General features: G+C 38.4%; 2 protein-coding genes across 5 annotated transcripts; both read right to left on the bottom strand.

The window, feature by feature from the left end:
• Positions 1 to 2,049: 2,049 nt before the first annotated feature.
• Positions 2,050 to 8,556, bottom strand: LOC137940365 (uncharacterized WD repeat-containing protein C2A9.03-like). 4 transcript variants are annotated; one of them, XM_068785393.1, is made up of 10 exons: positions 8,368 to 8,556; positions 7,462 to 7,623; positions 7,203 to 7,370; positions 6,538 to 6,624; positions 3,650 to 3,784; positions 3,437 to 3,547; positions 3,245 to 3,336; positions 3,065 to 3,170; positions 2,897 to 2,983; positions 2,050 to 2,811 (listed from the first exon to the last, which is right to left on the bottom strand). In XM_068785393.1, exons 2-10 carry the CDS (start codon positions 7,609 to 7,611, stop codon positions 2,398 to 2,400), a joined length of 1,350 nt encoding a protein of 449 aa, XP_068641494.1. In that variant the 5' UTR covers positions 7,612 to 7,623; positions 8,368 to 8,556; the 3' UTR covers positions 2,050 to 2,397. The 4 variants fall into 4 exon arrangements, with proteins under 4 accessions (XP_068641494.1, XP_068641497.1, XP_068641496.1 ...); XM_068785396.1 differs by lacking the exons at positions 7,203 to 7,370; positions 7,462 to 7,623; positions 8,368 to 8,556 and adding an exon at positions 5,465 to 5,512 and having other exon boundaries at positions 2,051 to 2,811; positions 6,538 to 6,571; XM_068785395.1 differs by lacking the exons at positions 7,203 to 7,370; positions 7,462 to 7,623; positions 8,368 to 8,556 and adding an exon at positions 5,465 to 5,524 and having other exon boundaries at positions 2,051 to 2,811; positions 6,538 to 6,564.
• A 5,794-nt stretch (positions 8,557 to 14,350) lies between these two features.
• LOC137941529 (uncharacterized) lies at positions 14,351 to 17,169 on the bottom strand. The gene is made up of 5 exons (XM_068786982.1): positions 16,747 to 17,169; positions 15,897 to 16,021; positions 15,492 to 15,806; positions 15,213 to 15,382; positions 14,351 to 14,830 (listed from the first exon to the last, which is right to left on the bottom strand). The coding sequence occupies exons 1-5, from the start codon at positions 17,011 to 17,013 to the stop codon at positions 14,427 to 14,429; spliced, it is 1,281 nt and encodes a 426-aa protein (XP_068643083.1). The 5' UTR covers positions 17,014 to 17,169; the 3' UTR covers positions 14,351 to 14,426.
• Positions 17,170 to 19,896: the final 2,727 nt, after the last annotated feature.

The raw sequence follows: 19,896 nt of genomic DNA, 5'->3' as shown, positions 1-19,896 counted from the left end.
GCACTCTCCAAACCTTCTATCTTCCTCTCTTTTCGCGGAAGTTGCGTAGATCTTAACCGCGGTTACTTCTCGAGTCAAAACCAACGAATGTGGACGTCGGAAGCGCTAACCACGGGTGTAACTAAACCAAGGCTAAGTGTAAACCCGGCTCTGGCCAAGTCAAAAAGTAGCGGCAGTCGATAGCGATGGTGGACCCACGCGATTGATGGTCCCCACAGAAACACGATGTTGGTACCAAGTGCCGTAAGTGCCATTCTGACCTCTACAGTCGTCAGTAGCCACCTTCTATTTCTTTCTAGTTTCTCTTCCAATTTCTCGGCGTTTTTTCGTGTTTGAACCGGTTTGGGTTGTGTCACGGGCTGGGACAGCTGCATGTGGTCACGTGCGGATGTGTCTAGTAAATTGAGCCGCAATTAGTGGATAGTTTCATCGTACTATTCCCTTAAAAATAATTGATGAGTATAATCACAACAATTAATGTTAATCCAAATGCGGGCGGTGGGGCCAGACGAGACGATAAATTGGCTCAGACCCAAATTCTCGCGAGTGGGAGCCACGTGGATGTCGCATGGTCCAATGCAGCTCCTGCTTCCTCACGCGGAAAAGGAATCTCGGCGCAGTGGATGCTGACACGGCAAAAGGGCTTCTAACCGCACGTGACATTCCAGATCCGGGACCGCGTTTTAAGATACGAAATACCGCGAATGATGATAACATGCGAGAGTTACCAATTACTCTGGAATTTTGCACAGCGTGATCCATCAGTGACGAAGGACCGAGAAGGACTACAGGGGTCACTGTTCTCGTTTGGTGATGAAAAGGGTGTTTGTTCTTTCTTCTTCGTCTTTCTGCGTCAGCCACAGCCAAAGATCGGATTCACATCTACCCTGCCTTTTCTTTCTTTGCGGAGATTCTGATTGCAGAGATGGGAAGATTTGGTGTCCGACTTCGGAAGGAATTCTAATCTGTTGCGTGTTTGAAGGGGTGTCAAACTTTGAATAATCTGGCTATTCGGTCTCTGGTAGAGACTTTGAGACTAACATGGGGCCAAATTCCCCAAAAAAGAATGATAAAGAAACGATCTGTGCATGCTTTGAAATTTTGATTTGGAAGGGTTATCACTCAGACAAAGTTATAAGCTACGATACTCGTACTGATAAGACGGGAAATTTAATCTAATTGGGTTTAGATTGGGTTTGACAATCTGTTCGACCAAATCGGATTTTGATAGTATTAATATTTTTTCATAAAATTACATATAAAATTTAATGACAAGCATCCAGAGGTTTCGATATGAAGAAAAATTCATTTTTGAATGGCGAATCCGGCTGCCGAGGAACTGATAGGAAGAAAACGACGTGGATTGTAGTAAAAAATAAACATATTTGAAGGCGAAATTAAGGATGAAAATGGCGAAGTAGATGACCAGCTTCCACACGACGATAATTACAAGAATTGTAACCAGGTTTCACTTTGACATTGGTCTTGACAACAGCTGCCTTGTGCGTCTCTTCAAACACGGCAGCGAAGAAGCTCTGAGCCGTTTTCAGTGCCTGTTCAACCTGGTAATGGTCAATATTGTTAAACAGAATGAAACTCTGATTTTCTTGTATGGGTCAAAAACCACAAGTTTGGAACTTTGTTGGGATGGAATCGGATTCATTTACGGTGGATTTCTTTTGAGCTCAAGCATTTACGCCAGGGTGGGAAAACCCTTTATTCCCGGATAATTCCCGATTAACCTTCCCCTAGTCCTAGTTCTAATCCCTCCGGTTGCAGCGGGATGTCCCAACTCTGTTTCGTGTTTTTTTCTAAAACTGTTCAGATCTATCTTTCCCTCTCAGAGGGACCGCGACTGATTCTTCAAGAATCACGTAGAGTTAGTTCTGGGGACTCGAGGTTAGAGGTTGGAAACCTCACGCTTGAGGTTTTTTCTGTTATTCTTCGTTTACAAAAACGCTGCAATCCTCCACGACTAAAAACCTTGTCTTTCGTCTTGTCTTCCTGGAATGCCTTTTCACCGCAAAGACCATGGCAATGGCAGTAGCTACTTCAACAAAAAGTGTCACAAAAAGCAAAAAGTCTCCTTGGAAGACTAACAAATAACAATTCCTTTTCTTCACGCAAGCTTATACACAGTTCGATCGTCATGATCTTTAACAAAGGACAAGAAATGGGGTTTCTTTCTATCGACAACCTTTAGATATACAACCCATATGCACACTGCGCTACAAAAAACTTCCCGCCAACCCTTGCGCAGCTTGCAAAGAAGAGGTAGGCGGTGGCAGCAAACAGGCCGTCAGGCAGGAGCAGATTCACCTCTGAGTGGCCTCCGTAAATCAGGAAAAACCAACTAATAATCAATGTTCGACCCCAGCTTATCAGGGACGAGCTCGTTTAGTAGAAAGAGTCCAGATACCGATTGCAACCCTTCCTGTTGAACTCCAAGAGACTGCCATAAGTACGGTCAGCCACCCCAACAAAGAGTGCTTCAGTGTCCGGGCTGAAGGAGATACCAGCAATTTCGCCAAACAGGTCAATCTCCTGTACCTTGCAGTAATCAGACTTCGTGTTGAAGATATGAACAAAGTCGGCAGGCTCTGCCATAGCCATAAATTGACCGTCTGAGGTGAACTTGACAGCACGAATGGCTCCCATCCTGCCTTTGATAACCGCCAGAGATGTGGAAAGATTCCTCACATCCCAAAGCCTGCACGTTGTATCCTGGTTACCAGTAGCAAGGATCCGCCCTTCAGGGTGCCAAGCTGAGGCAAATGAATAGTCCAGATGACCTTTAAGAGCTCCGATGGTCTGCGAATAAAACTAGGAATCAGCACTTTGCCACAACATTTCACTCCACTAAGAGGACTAACTTACGTTAAGAAGCACTGCTTACTCTTCCTGACTGGGCATCGGCGAGCAGGCAGTCTGCACTATCTCCAAGAACAGCAAGAAGCTTACCGTCTGGGCTTACCGATGTGTTCTGCGCAGAAAAATAGTTAGTTTTTGCGTGAAAAAATGCATCCTCTATGAGTTAACATGAGTCAGAAGGGGTAATACTCACATTAACAGACCACGGAAAGTTAAAATGGTTGAGGAGAACAAAATTTTCAATGTCGAAAACCCGCACTTGGGAGTCATTGTTGGCAGTCATCAAACGGGTGGAACCACTACAGTATAAGAACTCGTCAGCTACTGTACTCTAAATGTAAATCCCGGCGAAATGAGGCTTAAAATTCCTTACTTGCAACTTCTGTAGATATCTACTGCATTGGTTATGGCATTCTCGTCAGTGGTTATTTTGGTGCTGAAGGTTACTCCAGGTCGATTCAAATGCTGGCAAATTACAAACTAGTTATCTTACAGTTGATCCTCTTAAATTTTAGCAAGAATATCGCCTCAATCCTATCATGACAAACTAAAAAGCAGATTCTACCTTGCAAATGAGCTCTCCTTGAAAACCACCAGCGGCCATCAAATTGTCTTTCACAGACATGGTGCTTACTTGCACCCTGGACAGGGACTGTGCGGGGGAACCCCGGGGTTTCTGCAATAGAAAACAAGTTTAGCTGCTCACCCATAATTACAGAAAGACGAACACTAAATTTTTCTTTTTGAGGACGATAGATAACATCAACTTTATCCTTACCAGGGTGGGTACAACAGCTCCGGCAACATTGAGAACTTCTTTGCCTCTTCGGAGCATCGATGACCAGTGCATAAGAGAGTAGTTTTGCATCATGTAAACATCATGCTTTGATGTTGCCCATAACAAATTCCTCAGCTGCAAGAGAGAAAGTTTGTTTAAAGCACCAATATGGGCAACAAAACATAACAAAACAATCCACGAAAACAACAAAGCATGACTACAATGAACCACAAACCAAAGAAAGACAACAAAACACGATTTGATGTGTCTGAGAGGGAAGCACTGCGTACTGAAGACTCTGATTAATCTTAAATGAATTCAATGTTAGTAAAGATGTTTGACGGACAGGAATTACAATCCTGAGCCTGATTTTGAGAGGGTAAGAAAGCCAGCTACAACCAGAGAAAGTTGCAATTCGAACTAGATTGCAACACTTCAACATAAATAAGCATTACAAGGACATATCTTAGAGAAATTATTAGACACATTGGGAGATCAGATGCCCCAGAGAGCAGAAGACAGCTACCCAATATAAGAGACGCCAATGCAATGCTATTTCTAAATAGTTCTGATTCCTGAACTTGATGCAACGCATGGCTGCACTTTAAAGAATTTGAAGCTACTATGCTAAAACCACTGCTCCCTGACACGTCTCTTAATGAAAACCTAAACAATATCATCAAGTAAACCCTTATACAATGTCAACTTGCACTCAAATAAGCACATGCCACCAATGCAGCAGAAATGAAAAGAACCACCTCACAAGGTGCTACATGCCCTGAAGAAAATTGAAGCTTAAAGAACAAGAAACAGTGGAAATGGCAACAAAATAAAGCTTAAAAAATTTCCACATCAGACAGACCTCCACTCATGAGATTTCATACGAAGAGGAATATACCCCCTCTAGATCGAGGGGAAGACGAGACTGGAAAACTACTACCTCTCACACTCATCAGAACCCTCTCTCATCTTCATCCTCGTTAAATTCTTTAAAATAAAACCTCCTGTTAGTTGGTTAGTTGAGCAATCAAATAATCCCATCAATGCTCAGGATACCCTTTAATTTCAGGGCAAGCTACACTAATAAGGATGCACATTGAAGAAGATAATGATAGTTCCATCATCACACAAAATAGATGAACAGTCCTTCACATGACATAAGTAATTAACAGAAACCTTGACACTCAAACACTCTGATATGCTTGTGGCATGTTCTAAGAGGAAATGCTGAAGAAGGTAATGCCAAACAATTGACTAATTACTCCATCACGCAAAATTAGTTCTTCACAGTGACCCTTCTAACCACACACAGGATATTGTTACCCACACATGTTGGTGTCTGTTTTGGGCATTCAGAATCTCACAGTTAATATCGTACAATCAAACGGGAAAAAAAAAGTAACTAGAGCAAAGCATGATCCTAAGGACCAAAAAGAGACACGAACCCTGGACTAGTAGCAGATAACATGCATAGAATGGACAACTTATGTTAGATTCACTGTACTAGCAATGCCAATCAGAGATAAATTACAAACTCATCATGCCCACACAAACTTTGAAAACAGCATCAAGAAGCGAAACTAGCACAAACAAATGACTGAAGCCCCAACAACAACAAGAACCAAAGCAGAATCCAGAGCTAAGAATTATGCACATTATGACAATGCAGGGAATTGGTAAGTGTAAGATGAAACCACAACATGCAAATGGAAATGTAATGGTCACAAAGTTCCCCTTCATGTTCCATACATTCCAATAAATGGGAACATGAATACCACATATAACTTCTTTTAAATGGATAATATCCTAGCATACCATATGGGTGGGACGCCTTCCTCCACCTGCTCACAAAGAACTCCAACCCTGCTATTAATGCTGTCAAAATAGTAGTAGATTATATGGCAGTTCTCCCCTAATACGTAATAAGGTCGATTAAAAACACATCAATAATTAAAAAATCCACCACATTTCCAAATATTGATCCCTCAAGTAAGACAAACAACACAATGGAGCAGCAATAACATAAGTATTTAAGAAAACTGGTCACTATCTGAATGGATACGTGTAGGAAAATGCTTATGCTTGTCAGAAAAGAAGGTCAGGGTAGCAATCAGGGTTAGAAGTTGCTTATACACAATGTAGTGCACAGATATAGTGACCTTTCCAAAGAACCATGCTCCAAAACTAAATGACACAAGCAAAATGCCATAGAATGCATATTACAATTTACAAGAGACTTAAGGTTTGTTGATTAGTTAAAGAAGCATGATCCTCCCAAAAAGACCAGTAGCATCCCTCACAAGAAGGCTAGAAAATAATTTTCCCTTACCTCCCTATAATAACAAAGGATGTATGAAGATATAGATACTTCATTGAGGGGATGAACAACAGTGGGTGCTAATTATCCATATGAACTTAACAGACAAAACATGGAGGACCTGCAAAACTACAAGACTCATAAAATGTGACGTGCTAGTAAAGTCAGCAGACAACAATATACTATTGGAGATGCGATGTACCTCGACAGGCCTCCTCTTGCAATCGTCCGAGGAAGTATTTAATATAAAGAATGCAAACAGATCCCAAATTTAAGTTTTCACTAATAAATAAATTGAAAATGTAAGAGAACTCTACATGCACAAATGTATTAACTAGTTAGAAAGAAAGGAAAAAACACAAACGCAAATCTGATTTATTTCAACAACTCTCAAAATGAGCAACTTAAAGAAACTTCAAATTTCCATTCGAAAGTCATGGGTAATATGTAATGAAAAGGCTGGTGATGCATTTTATCACTGACTCCAGCTTTAAAGTATGAGAAATAGATAAATTTCCTCTAAAGGCAGAGAAAAGAAAGTTGAAGAGTAAAGAAAGAGAGAGATCTCTACCTGGAAATGCACAATAGTTGACTTGACAAGCCTGGTATTGAATTGAAAGTCATAGAAGACATTCCCCTTCTCTACCTGCTTGCATTCCTGTAATAAGAAGGTGACAACAGTTGAAAGATGAGATAATGTAAGAAGACCACATGAAGATCGTATAGAGAATGATTAATAAAATTCAAGAACTAGAAAACCAACTCATCCTGCGCTTGGTCTAAGAGATAAAAAAACGGAAAAAATTAAACTTTTGTATTTTCTTTATGAGATGATAAGATTAAAAAGATCTTGACAATATTATTGGCTCTGCCATTTTAGCCACCTTCACACTATAAGAGAATTAGATGAGAAACCCCCACCTTATAAGAAAACATGCAAGGAACAATGGGATGAAGCAGAAACGTGCAGATTGGGTTCTGCCGAATGTACCAAATGATTATTCTTTCCCCCTCTTGATCTTATAAGTGGAAAATATTACAGGAATTTCATGCATGTACACTTTCCATCCACAGCAACATAACACATATAATAAACATTATAGAATTTTCCACTTCCATGTCGATAACATCTATTGATCAAATACTAGGCCGCGAAGTAAGAACTTGCGAATTACATACGACAGATGATTCTCTAATAGTGAATCTGGGGTGGCATACAAAATACGAGGAACGAACCTTTCCCAGAGCTTCACGTGAGCGCGACAAGTTCTCGTAGTTCTTGTACTGCTTAAGCCTTGTTTCCCGGTATTTGTCCCTTGTAAAGTTCAACCTTTCCCACGGGATTCCTTGAATATCCTTTCCGTTTCGTGCTTCGAACGCTGAAGTATCAGTCTTCTGCTTGTTCTATAAAAGATTCTACACTAGAATCAATTCCTCAAATATTGAACGAATTGTATTATGTCAGCCTTTTGTTATAAATTCTCTTTGAACATACCATATCCACATCATCATCACCCTCAAAATCCGAGTCGCCGTCATTTCTCTGGTGGGAGTTTTCGTCTTCAAAAGGATCGTCATCGAAATCAGTCATGTCAAAGTAATCGTCAACAACGTATTCCAACTGGTCGTTCAGATAGTGTTCCATTGTCCAGATAAACTGAAGAAAATAATCAAATGAGAATCTTATAACAAGAAGTTACCCCCTGAAAGAATAAGCAAAACAAAATGAAAGCAACGAAGAAGAGGAACAGAGAATATCAAGTCAACAAATATTTTGGTTCTGTTGGAAAAAAAAAAAAAGTTCCTGCGTCCAATGCTTGGTTAAATGAGAAACACAGTGAGGAGAGTAATACAAGGGACGAAAAAGCACATAACCAGACATTTGTAATTTAACAAAAAAAAAAAAATCAAGCAACACTTATGTTGTCTTGTCCACACGTAGTCAACTCTCAAAAGTATTAGAAAGAAGACAGTCGAACTGAAAAGAAATCAACACATGGTTCTCTGAAGCCAAGTAACATATCGAAATTAACGGTGGGAATCTATCCTACAGAAGATGGGGAACAAATCAGACAGACTGTTAATACTCTGTTTTGTACCTTTAAAAGAAAATCAAGTGTACAGGACGAAGTAGAAACGATTTCCAACTTCATACGATAAACCAGAGAAATCCAGACTCCACGGGAGGAACCACCAAAGCACGCGACGCAAACCGAACACACCAAAACAGAAACAATAAAAACTCGGCTAAAATTCAAAAGCGAAGAAGGACATCGAAACAAAAGACATCAGAGGACACTTTCCATCATCAGAACGCCAAAATTTCAGTCCCACCATTTCAAAATCATAACCCACATACAAAAACAGTAAAAAATAACGGAATTGAGGGCAGAGGAAGTACCCGTATGCCGAAGAAACCTTCCCAAATAACGAGCTTAACAACAACAATCCTCACGATGAGGAGATCTCTAACAGAAAACCAGAAGCACACGAGGCTCCAGAGGTAGACAATAGAAGAAAATAATTTTATCTGGAAGGTCCACGAAAGGAGGTGATTAGACAGCGAGAAAGAAAACAATGGGAAACAGCAGAGGAGTTCGGCTAAGAGTAAGGAAGAGGCAGCCTGGACTGGTATTTATAGAAACGGGAGGTGAGTGAGAGGTAAAAGTGAGAGACTAGTGCGAAGAATCTAGGCTGTCGGCTGCGATGTTGGGTCCCGCAAATACCGTAGCTGTTGACGGCTTGAAGCGTCCCTGGTAGCCGCCGTCCAACAGTATCGTATCGAACAACCGGAACGTCCTCGCTCCTGGAAACGTCATTAAATTCATGGGTCCCACAAGCCACTCTCCACCAAGTCCCATACGGTAGTCCACGTGTTAGGCTCAGATAACCAGCCGTGTCCTCGCTCCTTCTACGTTGGCCCTTTCGACCGACACGTGTCAAGATCTTCACGTCACGCTTCACCGAACTTGGTTACTTAGCGACGTGGATAACGGGTTATTAACTCGAGTTAGTTGAGGCTTGGCATTTGGCAACTACAGGGGTGGGTCCAAAGTATGGGGTTTCCGTGGGCTCCATGGTTTTGTCGCAGAAGCGGTTTGTCGTCTTCTGCTTTTACAATGGTTGATTATAGCCCGATGGAGCCTGTGGGCCGTCGGATGAAAACGACGAACGGGGGAGATGTCGAATTTTTGGTTTTTGGCGCCTTTCGGTTTGCTTTTCGGTTGATGGGTCTTACGTCGGGGAATTGAATTGGGCCGGCAAATTACTCTTATTCGAAACCTGGCATGTGAGTGGTGAATGAGATGCTAAAAGTAAATATGCAAGAAAATTCTTTATGTATTATCGAATAATAATTAATTTATTTTCAATTTTACCTTTTTTCTCTTTATTCTTATTGATTCTTTTTACTTTTAAGAAATATTAAAATATATAAAAATGAGTTTTCTATTGATCCAATAAGAAATTATAAATAAAATAAACCAAGAAGGATTAAAGTTTTATTATTTTTAGCCTAAGTTTTATTTCTAATATAAATACAAATATCATAACTAATTTTCCAGTTGTCCCCAATGGTGGCACAGACACAAGAACCAATCATAGGGAATTTTTTCCAACAGAAAAATATTTTAATGAGAAAATTAGTCAATTTTTTGTTATTTTATTTTCCTATGGCCACACAAACAGGTTTTTAACTTTTATAAAAAATATTTTTTAAAAAAATATGAAAAAGATAAGATTTTTAATGCATGCTCTTTAAAAAAATGTGTTGCAAATAATAGAGACAGACATGGAAGCATAGATAATTTCAACCATCAACATTGACCAAAATATGGAACCCTAGTTAGAAGCATTTGGAAAGGTGATAAATGAAAAGTTTAAAGTGGGATCTCCCCTATTAACCCACTTTTGCACCCCTATTAACCCACTTAAGCACATGTTAGCCTAACTTTTTTATTTTATTTTATTTTATGGGTTGTCAATGATTCTAGTTTGTTTTTTATGTTCTTAATATATTATTAAACAAATGGAGTCTTCTTGAGCTCCCTTCTAAAATATTCCAATCAAGAAACCCATGATAAAATTCTCAATTAAATATAATAAAAAGCTAAAAAAGGGAATCAATCTCAATTAAATAATTGGGATGGAATCAATGTAAAAAATATTCGAGGTTTTTTAAGCTGTGCCATGAAATCGAGTTCATCAATTCATATGGGTGTCACATAAATGAACAACTCGAATTTCCATTTATACTGAAACACTAATACACTAATGCTAGGAAGTTTGTAATTTAGCTCAATTTAGCCGCCTAATCTTTTATTTGTTTGCCTTTGTTGTTTGGGGGTAAACTAGCCTTGGCCCTTTCATATATATATATATTTTAAGTAAATCATATTCCTCATCTAATTTACATTATGATTTTTTCTATTTGAGGATTTTCTTAGTATTTATTGATTATCATAAAAACCTTTGTTGCGAAGGAAAATATATTTTTAAATTTATCATTATCACAACCACCTTATCAACAAAGGGTTTAGTGTTTAGAGTTTAGTTTATACGGACTTGTTCAATACAGTTTGTTTTTATATGTCATAGCAAAGTTAATGTGATCTTTTCTATGTCCTTTACAACTTGTATCAAGTAATCGTTTTCAAGTTTCTTTTACGTCTTGTTGGTCCGTTAATTAGAAATCGATAAAATCACTTTATGAAATATCTTCAAGATCTTTAGAGTTTGAACGGTGTTGAAGATGAAATATGATTAGTGAAGGAGCCCTTTTATTATCTTTTAGAACTTTATTCTTATGGATCTAATGCTCTTTGTATGATTATAAGTTTGTTTCTCACCCTTTTTTTTCCATTTTTGCTCTCTTTCTTCATATTTCACATCCTACCCATCATACTTAATTTTAACTAATTATTAGATTTATCTTGAGAGTTATGCTTAATGTTAGTTTTATATCAGGATTTTTTTCTCTTGATATGATAAAATAAATAAATAAAATTATCTAAATAGAGTAAATTAAGCAACATTATAAAACTCAAACTAGACCGACTTGTTGACTGGAAATCATTCACAACTTTGAACGGATCAATTTCTATAATTTTTAAGTTTAAGTGTTCAAACATAGTTGGATCATCCAGGGCTAGATTATTGAGAATTAGTTAATAAACTCCGATCCTAACCGCAATATAATAAATAATTTTTCCTCCCGTAACATCTTAAAGTTTACTCATCAATTTTTTTAGTAATCTCAACAATCCAAATCGAATCCTAGGGTTATCTCTCGTGATTTATGTCGAATAATCTATCAAAAATTAAGGTTACATTTCACGTGTCACACATAAGAAAAGAGGTTCACCCCATATTATAATTGAAGACACTTAAAAAAGTCAAATTAATCAAATAAAGATGGATGTCATAGGTTTAATTAAGATTTGTGCTTGAAGTCACAAGGTGAGCAGGAATTAATTAATGGTTGTGATATTTAAGAAATGAGAGGTGGCCAACCACGATTAAGAATGATTTGAAGTGTGGAAATTGGAAAAGGAAGCCTCTAGTTGGTTTTGAGATTTGAAAAAATCCAATAGATGTCTGCTTCAAAGGCATAAAGATGGGGGAATCTTATCATTTTGTTAGAGGATAAGGTGAGATTCTCAAGAGTGACAAAAAAGGGCAGATGGACCACGAAAATGTGGGACTAAATGGGTCATTGTGTCATGGTCATAGATGGAGTTTTCATGAGGGAAATTTATGAATTTGGTGGAGCTTTGAATTATCTACAAAATGCTTCTAGCTTAGTTCCTTTTTATAATTAAAGTGGGTTTATGGGTCTTGCTTTAATGTACCACATAAATAGAAAAATTCAGCTTTAAAAAATTGTTCATATTGCCCTAGATAGATGGGTTTGTCCAAAATAGAAAGAGTTCAAATCCGGAGGCAAATGGATGATGAACTTAGAGAATTAGTTTTGAAGCACTCGAAAGTGTTCTTGAAGAGAGGAAGATGAGTGAGTTACAAGTAGGGGTAGCATCAAGTCGAACCAAACTCCACAACTTAGTAGATGTAACATCAAGCTCAAGCTTAGCCTTAAACCTAAAATTGGAATCGAGTTTGAACCTAAAATTTTTAATCGAGTTTAAGTTTGAACTCAAGCCAAGTTTGAGTTTTAACTTATATTTAAAAATATAAAAATAAATAAATAAAATATTATGACGAAATTAATACCATTGAACTGCAAGCTATCACAAAAAAGTCCAAAGTCTAAGACTTTGAATGAAGCATACTAATGTATAATAACCAATTTAATAAACCTAACAGAAAGAACAAATACCTCCATCAATAATATTTATTCTTTTGACAAACAACAATATTAGTTGTTAAGGGTGAACTATCGATTATCTTTGAGTTTTAAAGTAAATAAAAATAACTATCAAACAAGTAAAGAGGGAATTGACAAGAGTTATGAGAATAAATAATATTTTTGTTAAAAAAACCTATGTTAATGAATCAGCTCAGAAGTTAACAAGTTGGAGTTTAACTTATTATACTTAAGAAACCTTATTTCAAATCAAGCTTGACTTGGCGCCACCCCTAGTTGCAAGCAGATAAGATTACCTCCCTATATAGGTTTTCTGCTTGCAGGGAAGTTGGACTGGTGTATACTTGTCTCTTGAATATCTTTTCAAATGACATTTTCACTTGATCTGTTTCGTGGCAGATAAGCCATTTGAATGACCAGCTCAGGAGGTCCTGCAGATGGTAAGAGACTTCCAGACTATATCAGATAAACAATCACATCTTTTCTTTTCTTTTGCTGAATACAAATTTTGAATATTGCCTACGATAACATCACATTTTAGTATATGCTGGGGTCCTACGATTTGATGTAAAACAATTATGATGACGGTAAGATGCTTTATTTAAGCTTAAATTTATGAGAAAAAGTTAAAAAGGTCAAAGAAATATCATCTTTAAGATCACCATCCACATCATCATCATCATTAGAATACAAAAAAGAGCCTAGGATTAAAGTACTAAACCTTACATAAGCTACCAAAGGGGGTTTCGATGTTCAACATTACCCTTCACCATGTTCAACATATATTTCTAATTGAGAATTGCAAAAAAAATATTTCTGGCTGCTGCTCGGTGGTCAGTTTCATGTCTGTTCCACTCTTAACAAGTTCATAAAATTAAAGAATCATAAACAAACAATTTGCTCAAAATAAACCATCCTCAAGTCTTTCTGAATACATTCATGAATTCTCAGCTTCAGAGGCTTTCTCTAAAATGGGGTATTTGGAATTCTAACAATCATCAAAATCGTATGCAAATTGAGTATACAGAACCATCCTTCTGTTGAGTTCATGGCACAGGATGCAGAGGGTGAAGTTTTCTTATCAGTTTAAGCTACAAACCATCACTATTATTCGAAACATGCATGTCCATATCAGTTTAAGCAAGAAATCACCACCATCATTAGAATAATTCGGTACAAAATGCTCTTCATCCACATTCATTCTATTTCATAAACAGTATATGCATATTTTTACCTGAATCCTTAATATGTAAGAAGTTTTTACTCAATACTCAGATTAAAACCACATGGATAAAGCTGTCAAATAATTTTATAGGAAATTTTGATAGCCATAGCTGCAAAATTGATATCTGACACAGGAATTTAGATAACTATGACAATTTATTTCCAGGCATCAATGTGACTATAAACATAAACATTACGTAGAACACACGGAGTTGGATACATAAAAGAAAAGAAACATAGTTATGTACCTGTCTTAGGCCACATAATGTCATCTCGATTTAGGTTTAACATATCTATAAAAACGAAAAAGAATACATACTTGGAAATGAAATTGTAACGATCCATCCACTCAGTCATCTTGTTTTTATGACCGAACTTAAAAATGGTAGAGAATACTATATGCTTCAGAATTTGTCAAAGAGTGATCCAGAACCTCACATAAGGATGGTGTAAAAGCTCCCCACGTAAAATGAGAAGATACATGAAAACATCTTTGTACAACCAACACTTACTCGTTCACAGGGGTTCTCCACTCACAATTTACACTCCTATGAAGTAAATAGCAGGAGAAAGAACAATAAATATGAGTGACTAATCAAGCATGTTACTTTCTTCAAATGGATAAGAAATTTAATTGCCAGGAAGGTAGCAAAAGATACTGACAAAAATTTAAATTTCCAGAGAAAGGGATCATGTGAAGCACCTGATTCAAATACTTGCAGCTCAAGAAGTAGACAAAATGCAACTCTCACCTTACAAAGGCCCGAAGTTAAAATAAAATGAAATGTAATAAGGCAGACATCTACTCTAGAAGTGCCAACAATGATCCCATATATGATGAAGAAAATTGTGGTACCATTGAAAAAGGATCGACAAAGATGAAAAATGTAATTTTCCAGACATCTAACAATTCTCTACAGATATCTTGGAATCTCCTGAGTAGTTACGACTTCAGAAAGCTTCACAATAAGGGAATCAAGTTCAATAGCCTGCTTTTCCTCACTGGTCAACCACAAAGATTGGCAAATATCAGCAATGTCTTTGCCACAATCTAAGGACATATTACCATTGATTTTTCTAGTTCTCAGGAATTTCATGATTTTCTCTATATTGGAGTGAGATGGCTCTTCAGCAAAACTTTGTAAGATATCCTTTGTGGCCTTGCACCAAATTGGTCGACCAACTCTAAGGAACTCGCGAATGGATAAAATAGGAAGATTTACACTCCCCAAATCCGATTCATCATTGCCACCTCTTCCATGATAATCCGATCCTCCAAGCTTAGCAAGCTCATAGGTGTCCGCCAGATCATTGAATCCTGTATCAACCAACAATCAGTTATCTTTAACAACAAAAATAAAGACAAGTAAAACAATTCTCGTAGGTTCCTCTGCGCACACAAAAGGAAAGTGTGATCCATTGCAAACACCACCATTAATTGAAGGGATGAAATCACTAACAATTTTAATTGTATAAAACATCACTTACATGAAAGCACCTAACTATTTTAAATGTATAAAACAGCACTTACATGAAAGCACCCATGGAATGGAAATGCTTATATTCTTTTGGATAGAAAAGTGTGTATTTTAAAATCATTCACAAGGGAATTCAAACATGATGTCCTCATAGTGCTTTCTGTGAAATAAATTTTCAAGAAAATAGTCAAAACATTGATAAAATTCTTTTCAAAATATCACCTGCCACCTTGCCATCGCTTCTGTAAACCTCCATAGCATGGAGCCCTGCAGCCTTCAAACTCCTTATAACCGCAACAGGATTCTTCAAAGCCCATGGATGAGCCAAAGCTGCCACACCCCCAGTGCGGCATATTAAGTCAACTGCTTCTTCTGCCAAAGGCTCACTACCCCTGTGTACATAATCAACTATTTTTAATCACTGTTGCTTTAGATAATGCTTTTCTATATTGTTCCAAAACATTTTCTTCAAAAGAAAAATTGAAGGTTTGACAATCTTACGTTGCATATGCAGGCCCTCCATCATATAAATATCTATTAAAAGCTTGTTTGAGATTCTCAACATGTCCTGCCTCAACCATAGCACGAGCCACATGCAACCGCCCAGGGGCAACCCCGTTGCCTGCAATCTGGGTGACATGCTCCCATTTGATAGGCATTTTGAGGATCTTTAGCTTTGACAGCATGTTCTTTGCACGGAGGTAGCGCCCATCTCTGATGTTGGCCAGGCAATTATCCAATTCTTCAATTCTAGCAGGCCCACAACTACCATAATATGCCAGTATGTGAACTGGTTCCTTGTTCCCAGACTCTCCTCTGTGTTAGTCCGATTCACGGAGTCAAAACTATGCAACCAGAGTTATGACACTGATAAAATATGGCAGTAATTACAATGGAAAAGTTTACCTTGGAGAAAATATAGTGCTAATTTCAACGCCAGGGATTATTCTAATACCATACTTATGAGCAGCATCAAGAGCTTCAGGTATGCCAGCCATAGTGTCGTGGTCAGTTAAAGCAAGCACTTTCACCTGCTCTGAAGAAAATGTAATTAAAATCGTACTTGGTCATCCATTTCATTAAATTACAAAAACAAAAACAGATTTTGCACATTAAACACCGTTCAGCAAAAGCATCTAGATTAGCAAATTTCATGCTATGCTCAGTATAAGGTTATGAGGTTTACAATTGGAAATGCCACCCAACTGAAAATAAAATGGCAAGGATTTGAGATAGAAACATTTCAATTATAGGAAAATGCAGGTGAAAAGTACAAGAGAAAGCACGTAAATCCAGCTGTAACTTCAAAACCTGATGTAAGACAGAGAAAAAGAAAAACATGACTCTTTGTTGGAATATTTGTTTGAAAGACCTGAGTTGGGAAATCAGAAATCAAAACAGAAAAGGAAAGAGCCGAGAGCGAATCAGGTATCCCTAAAGAAAGACTAAATGAGAAGGGGGAAAAAACGGAATTGTGACAAGCACTGGGAGCAAGCAACATGAACAAGACATTCCGCCAAAATGAAAACAGCTGAGAAGCGAAAGAAAGTAACGCGACCGACATGGAAAAACCAAAGAAAAACAGTAAGAGCCATAGACACTTTTCAGATGATCCAAAAACTTTTTCAATCCTCACAATTGATTGCCATGTAAAATAACCAACGAAAAATCAAGTCAAAACATGGAAATACTTCAAAAACTGAAAATCTCAGCTCAGGCATCTACACCAAATCAAACAAACAGCAACCCAACTCACCCCATTCATATGTGCTCTCTTGACGAGAGCCGACGGCGAAAAAAACCCATCACTGCAAATCGTATGAGAATGCATCTCGAACAACATATTCTCCGGAGATTTCTGAGTATTCGGTATCAAGAAATCATCCAGCTGTGAGGCCGGGGAATCCACATATACCCATTCATGCACATATTTCAGAGCGACGGCCTGCTCCACAGTCATCTTCTTCTTCTTACTATTCTTCTTCTTCTTAGTTTTGCTCATATTGCTCTTGTTGTTAACCATCAAGCTCCGAACCCGAAATTCGCAGAGAGGGCAAACACTAACCACGACCACTAAAATCTACAAAGGGTCGGTGGATGATTGAATATTGAAATATCGCCTTCTATTTTCAAGGCAAAGGACACGTATAGATGACGAAGACGTCAGGGAAACACTGCGATGCTCTTCGGGCTAGCTAACGATTGTATTCTGTAGCAGAAGAAAACGAACCGTATAGTACAAAAACGCTCAGTAAGGATTCAGATGCAGCCCACATTTGTCAGGCCTACAAATTAAGTCCACTTCAGGTCAGGCCTGGCCCACAACCCATTATTGAGAAGGTGAGTGTGGTGAATAGTGCCGAGTTCTGAGTCCTCTGACGAGGGTAAAAATTGCACTTTGCTGTGTAAAAATTGCACTTTGATTGACTTCAAGACAACAATAAATTTTATCTGCATAATAGTTTTTTGAAATTGACTAAAAAATCCAATTCAAATTTTTATATGCCCGAGTTAAAGTTTGAGTTGAGTTAAAAAAAACCCTGGTAAGACAGCGACGCGTTTCCTCTCTTTATGAAAAAGAAGAAAGAGAAGCAGAGGGGTACTTCTCATGGGCGCTGCCACCTCCGACTGTGATCACGAATCACGAGACGGATCTCTGCCCGACTGCTTTCGCGTCCCTCCCACTCTCCTCCAATGGCGCCGAATCCGAGGCCGCGATTTGAAACACGAACCGTCGAATGCGGGATCCCCCAGCTAGTCAAATCTTTTAACCTTCCTTGCAGTGCTCACTGTTCTCCGTCCTCCCTTTCAAATCCTGAAACAAACGAGGTAAAATGAAGTTTTGTGACCGACGTTTTATATGAAGCTCGAACAGTACGAATTACCTGCTTGAAATGTTAACCTGTCGCAGCCGTTCGACACTAATCACAGTTCAGTTTAGCTTCAATTTTCGAACCACTCTAAGCCGTTCTACTCTTCCGCTCGCCTCAGAGAATCAGAGCTTCTCGATTTCTCGTCTAGCGCCTCTGGCTTGTCCACGTCTACAGTTCTACGCTGGCACAGGACGAATCGAATTTATAATTTACGCGAGTTTGGTATTGGCCTTGAATGGGAATGGATCTTGTACTTTGAACCGGACCTCACTATCATCTGGGTGTGTGTATGAGGAGACGTTGCCGGGGGGAGTTTGAGTGGGGGGGGGGGGGGGGAAGGGGAATGAATTCTTCCCGTATTACTTAGGTCATCACAAATAAGGCGTTAATACAGAATAATTTGAATTGAAGCGAGATCACACATTTCATCTCCTTAGGCAAAAACGACGAAAAATTGATTCCGTCCTTTTTTTCGAATCATTCACTTACCCCCCCCCCCCCCCCCCCCCACCCCAAAAAAAAAAACGAAAAATCTCCTCTCATTTCCTCTTCTCTTCTCCTCTCGCTCGGCCTTTGTCTCCTGACGAATTTTTTCCCGAGCTTCTTCTCTCGTTTTCGCTCTCTCTGTTGGCTCTCATATTCGTTCTCTACTCCCTCTGCTTTCTCTGCTCCCTCTACTTTCTCTTGTCATCTCTCGTTTTTGCCCCATCTCCCTCTCTCGGTTTTTCTCTTCCCTCTCCCTCTCTTTTCCCTCTAGGCCTCCATCTCTTCTCACTCTCGGCCTCCCTCTCTCGTCTCGTTCTTGCTCTTTTGTTTCCTCCTCCCCCGATTTCCTTTGATTTAACCTATTCCGGTTTCGATATCCTTCGATTTCCTTCTATCTTCTTCAATTTTCGACAGTTAGGCGTCGATTTCTTCCATTGGGCTTACATTTCCCCATTCGGCGGTGGGTTTTCCCAAATTTCAGAAGGTAAGCTGAAACTCTAATTTTTTTCCAACTAATTTAGTGTTGTATTTGAGTTAATTTTAATTTTTGTGCGTAATTTATCTTGATTGTGGCCTAATTGTGGGATTTAGGGTTAAGGTTTATGGGATTTAGGGTTCAAATTCGTGTTGATAGGGTTTAGTTTCGGGATTAGAGTTGGGGTTTGGGACTTTTAGGTTTTTAAGGTATAGTCTTTAGGTCTGGAATTAGGGTTTATGTTTTTTTTTTTTTTAAATAGGGTTCTCGGTTTTTGGGGTGATAGTGTTTTAAGTGCTTAGGGTTTAGTGTTTGGGGCTTTCAGGGGTTTTAAGGTGTTTTATGGTTTGGGGCTTTAAGGGGTTTTAAAGTGTTTTATGGTTTGGGGCTTTTAGGGGTTTTAAGGTTTAGGGTTTAGGGTTTATTTTAATTTGTTTAGGGTTTAGGGTTTGGGGCTTATTTTAATTTGTTAGGGTTCTCGATTAGGGTTTAGGGTTTAGGGGGGTTTAGTAACTGCGAAGCCATATGGGGTTCTACCAGGGGTGCGGAGTGAATTTGGACTCGATGAGTTAGTGTTTGCATTGTTCTAGTAATGTACAATGAAATTGGTTGGATTGATTTTGAAATGTTTTTGAATGTTTTTGAATATGTTTGAAGTGTTATGGAATGCATTTGCCATGTAGTGAGGAGATTTTGTAATTATAAATGTCTACCACATGGTATTTTGTTATTTGTTGGTTGTGTTTCTGTGTGTCCCTAGTTACTACGACGGGTAAGTAATGGTTGTCTGATAAAAAAAATTTCCATGATGACAATCTCGGATTTAGATTATAAATGGTTGAAAGAAGACCACAAACCCCTCGATCATATGACAAAATAGCGATGATAGTGATGATCTTCGAGATGAAGGCAACCTATCAATAACTATGCAGAGGCGTGTCGTGCATCAGAATCCACCAGAGCTGCACAATTTCGATATGCCATAGCGACTAGTATGTGGAATGATTATTAGTGGTTGTATTTTATTGTTTTTGAACATGTATGTTGTCGTTCGTATCTACTAAACTAGTAA

This window comes from Aristolochia californica, unplaced genomic scaffold, assembly GCF_029961685.1.
Source record: "Aristolochia californica isolate CCGP_79_NKW_82.1479 unplaced genomic scaffold, dmAriCali1.0.hap1 SCAF_9, whole genome shotgun sequence".
Taxonomy (NCBI): Eukaryota; Viridiplantae; Streptophyta; class Magnoliopsida; order Piperales; family Aristolochiaceae; genus Aristolochia; species Aristolochia californica.
Note: the sequence above shows the minus strand (reverse complement) of the source record. Positions and strands in the feature narration are given on the sequence as shown.

Excerpts from the sequence above, each read along its gene's own strand:
- LOC137940365 (XM_068785393.1), bottom strand. The coding sequence starts at position 7,611 with ATGGAACACTATCTGAACGACCAGTTGGAATACGTTGTTGACGATTAC. Across the intron at positions 3,548-3,649 it reads GAGCTGTTGTACCCACCCTG|AAACCCCGGGGTTCCCCCGC; the intron begins GTAAGGATAAAG and ends TTTCTATTGCAG. Across the intron at positions 2,812-2,896 it reads CCGATGCCCAGTCAGGAAGA|ACCATCGGAGCTCTTAAAGG; the intron begins GTAAGCAGTGCT and ends TTTTATTCGCAG.
- LOC137941529 (XM_068786982.1), bottom strand. The coding sequence starts at position 17,013 with ATGGTTAACAACAAGAGCAATATGAGCAAAACTAAGAAGAAGAAGAAT. Across the intron at positions 16,022-16,746 it reads AGAGAGCACATATGAATGGG|GTGAAAGTGCTTGCTTTAAC; the intron begins GTGAGTTGGGTT and ends TCTTCAGAGCAG. Across the intron at positions 15,807-15,896 it reads AGCACTATATTTTCTCCAAG|AGGAGAGTCTGGGAACAAGG; the intron begins GTAAACTTTTCC and ends GGACTAACACAG.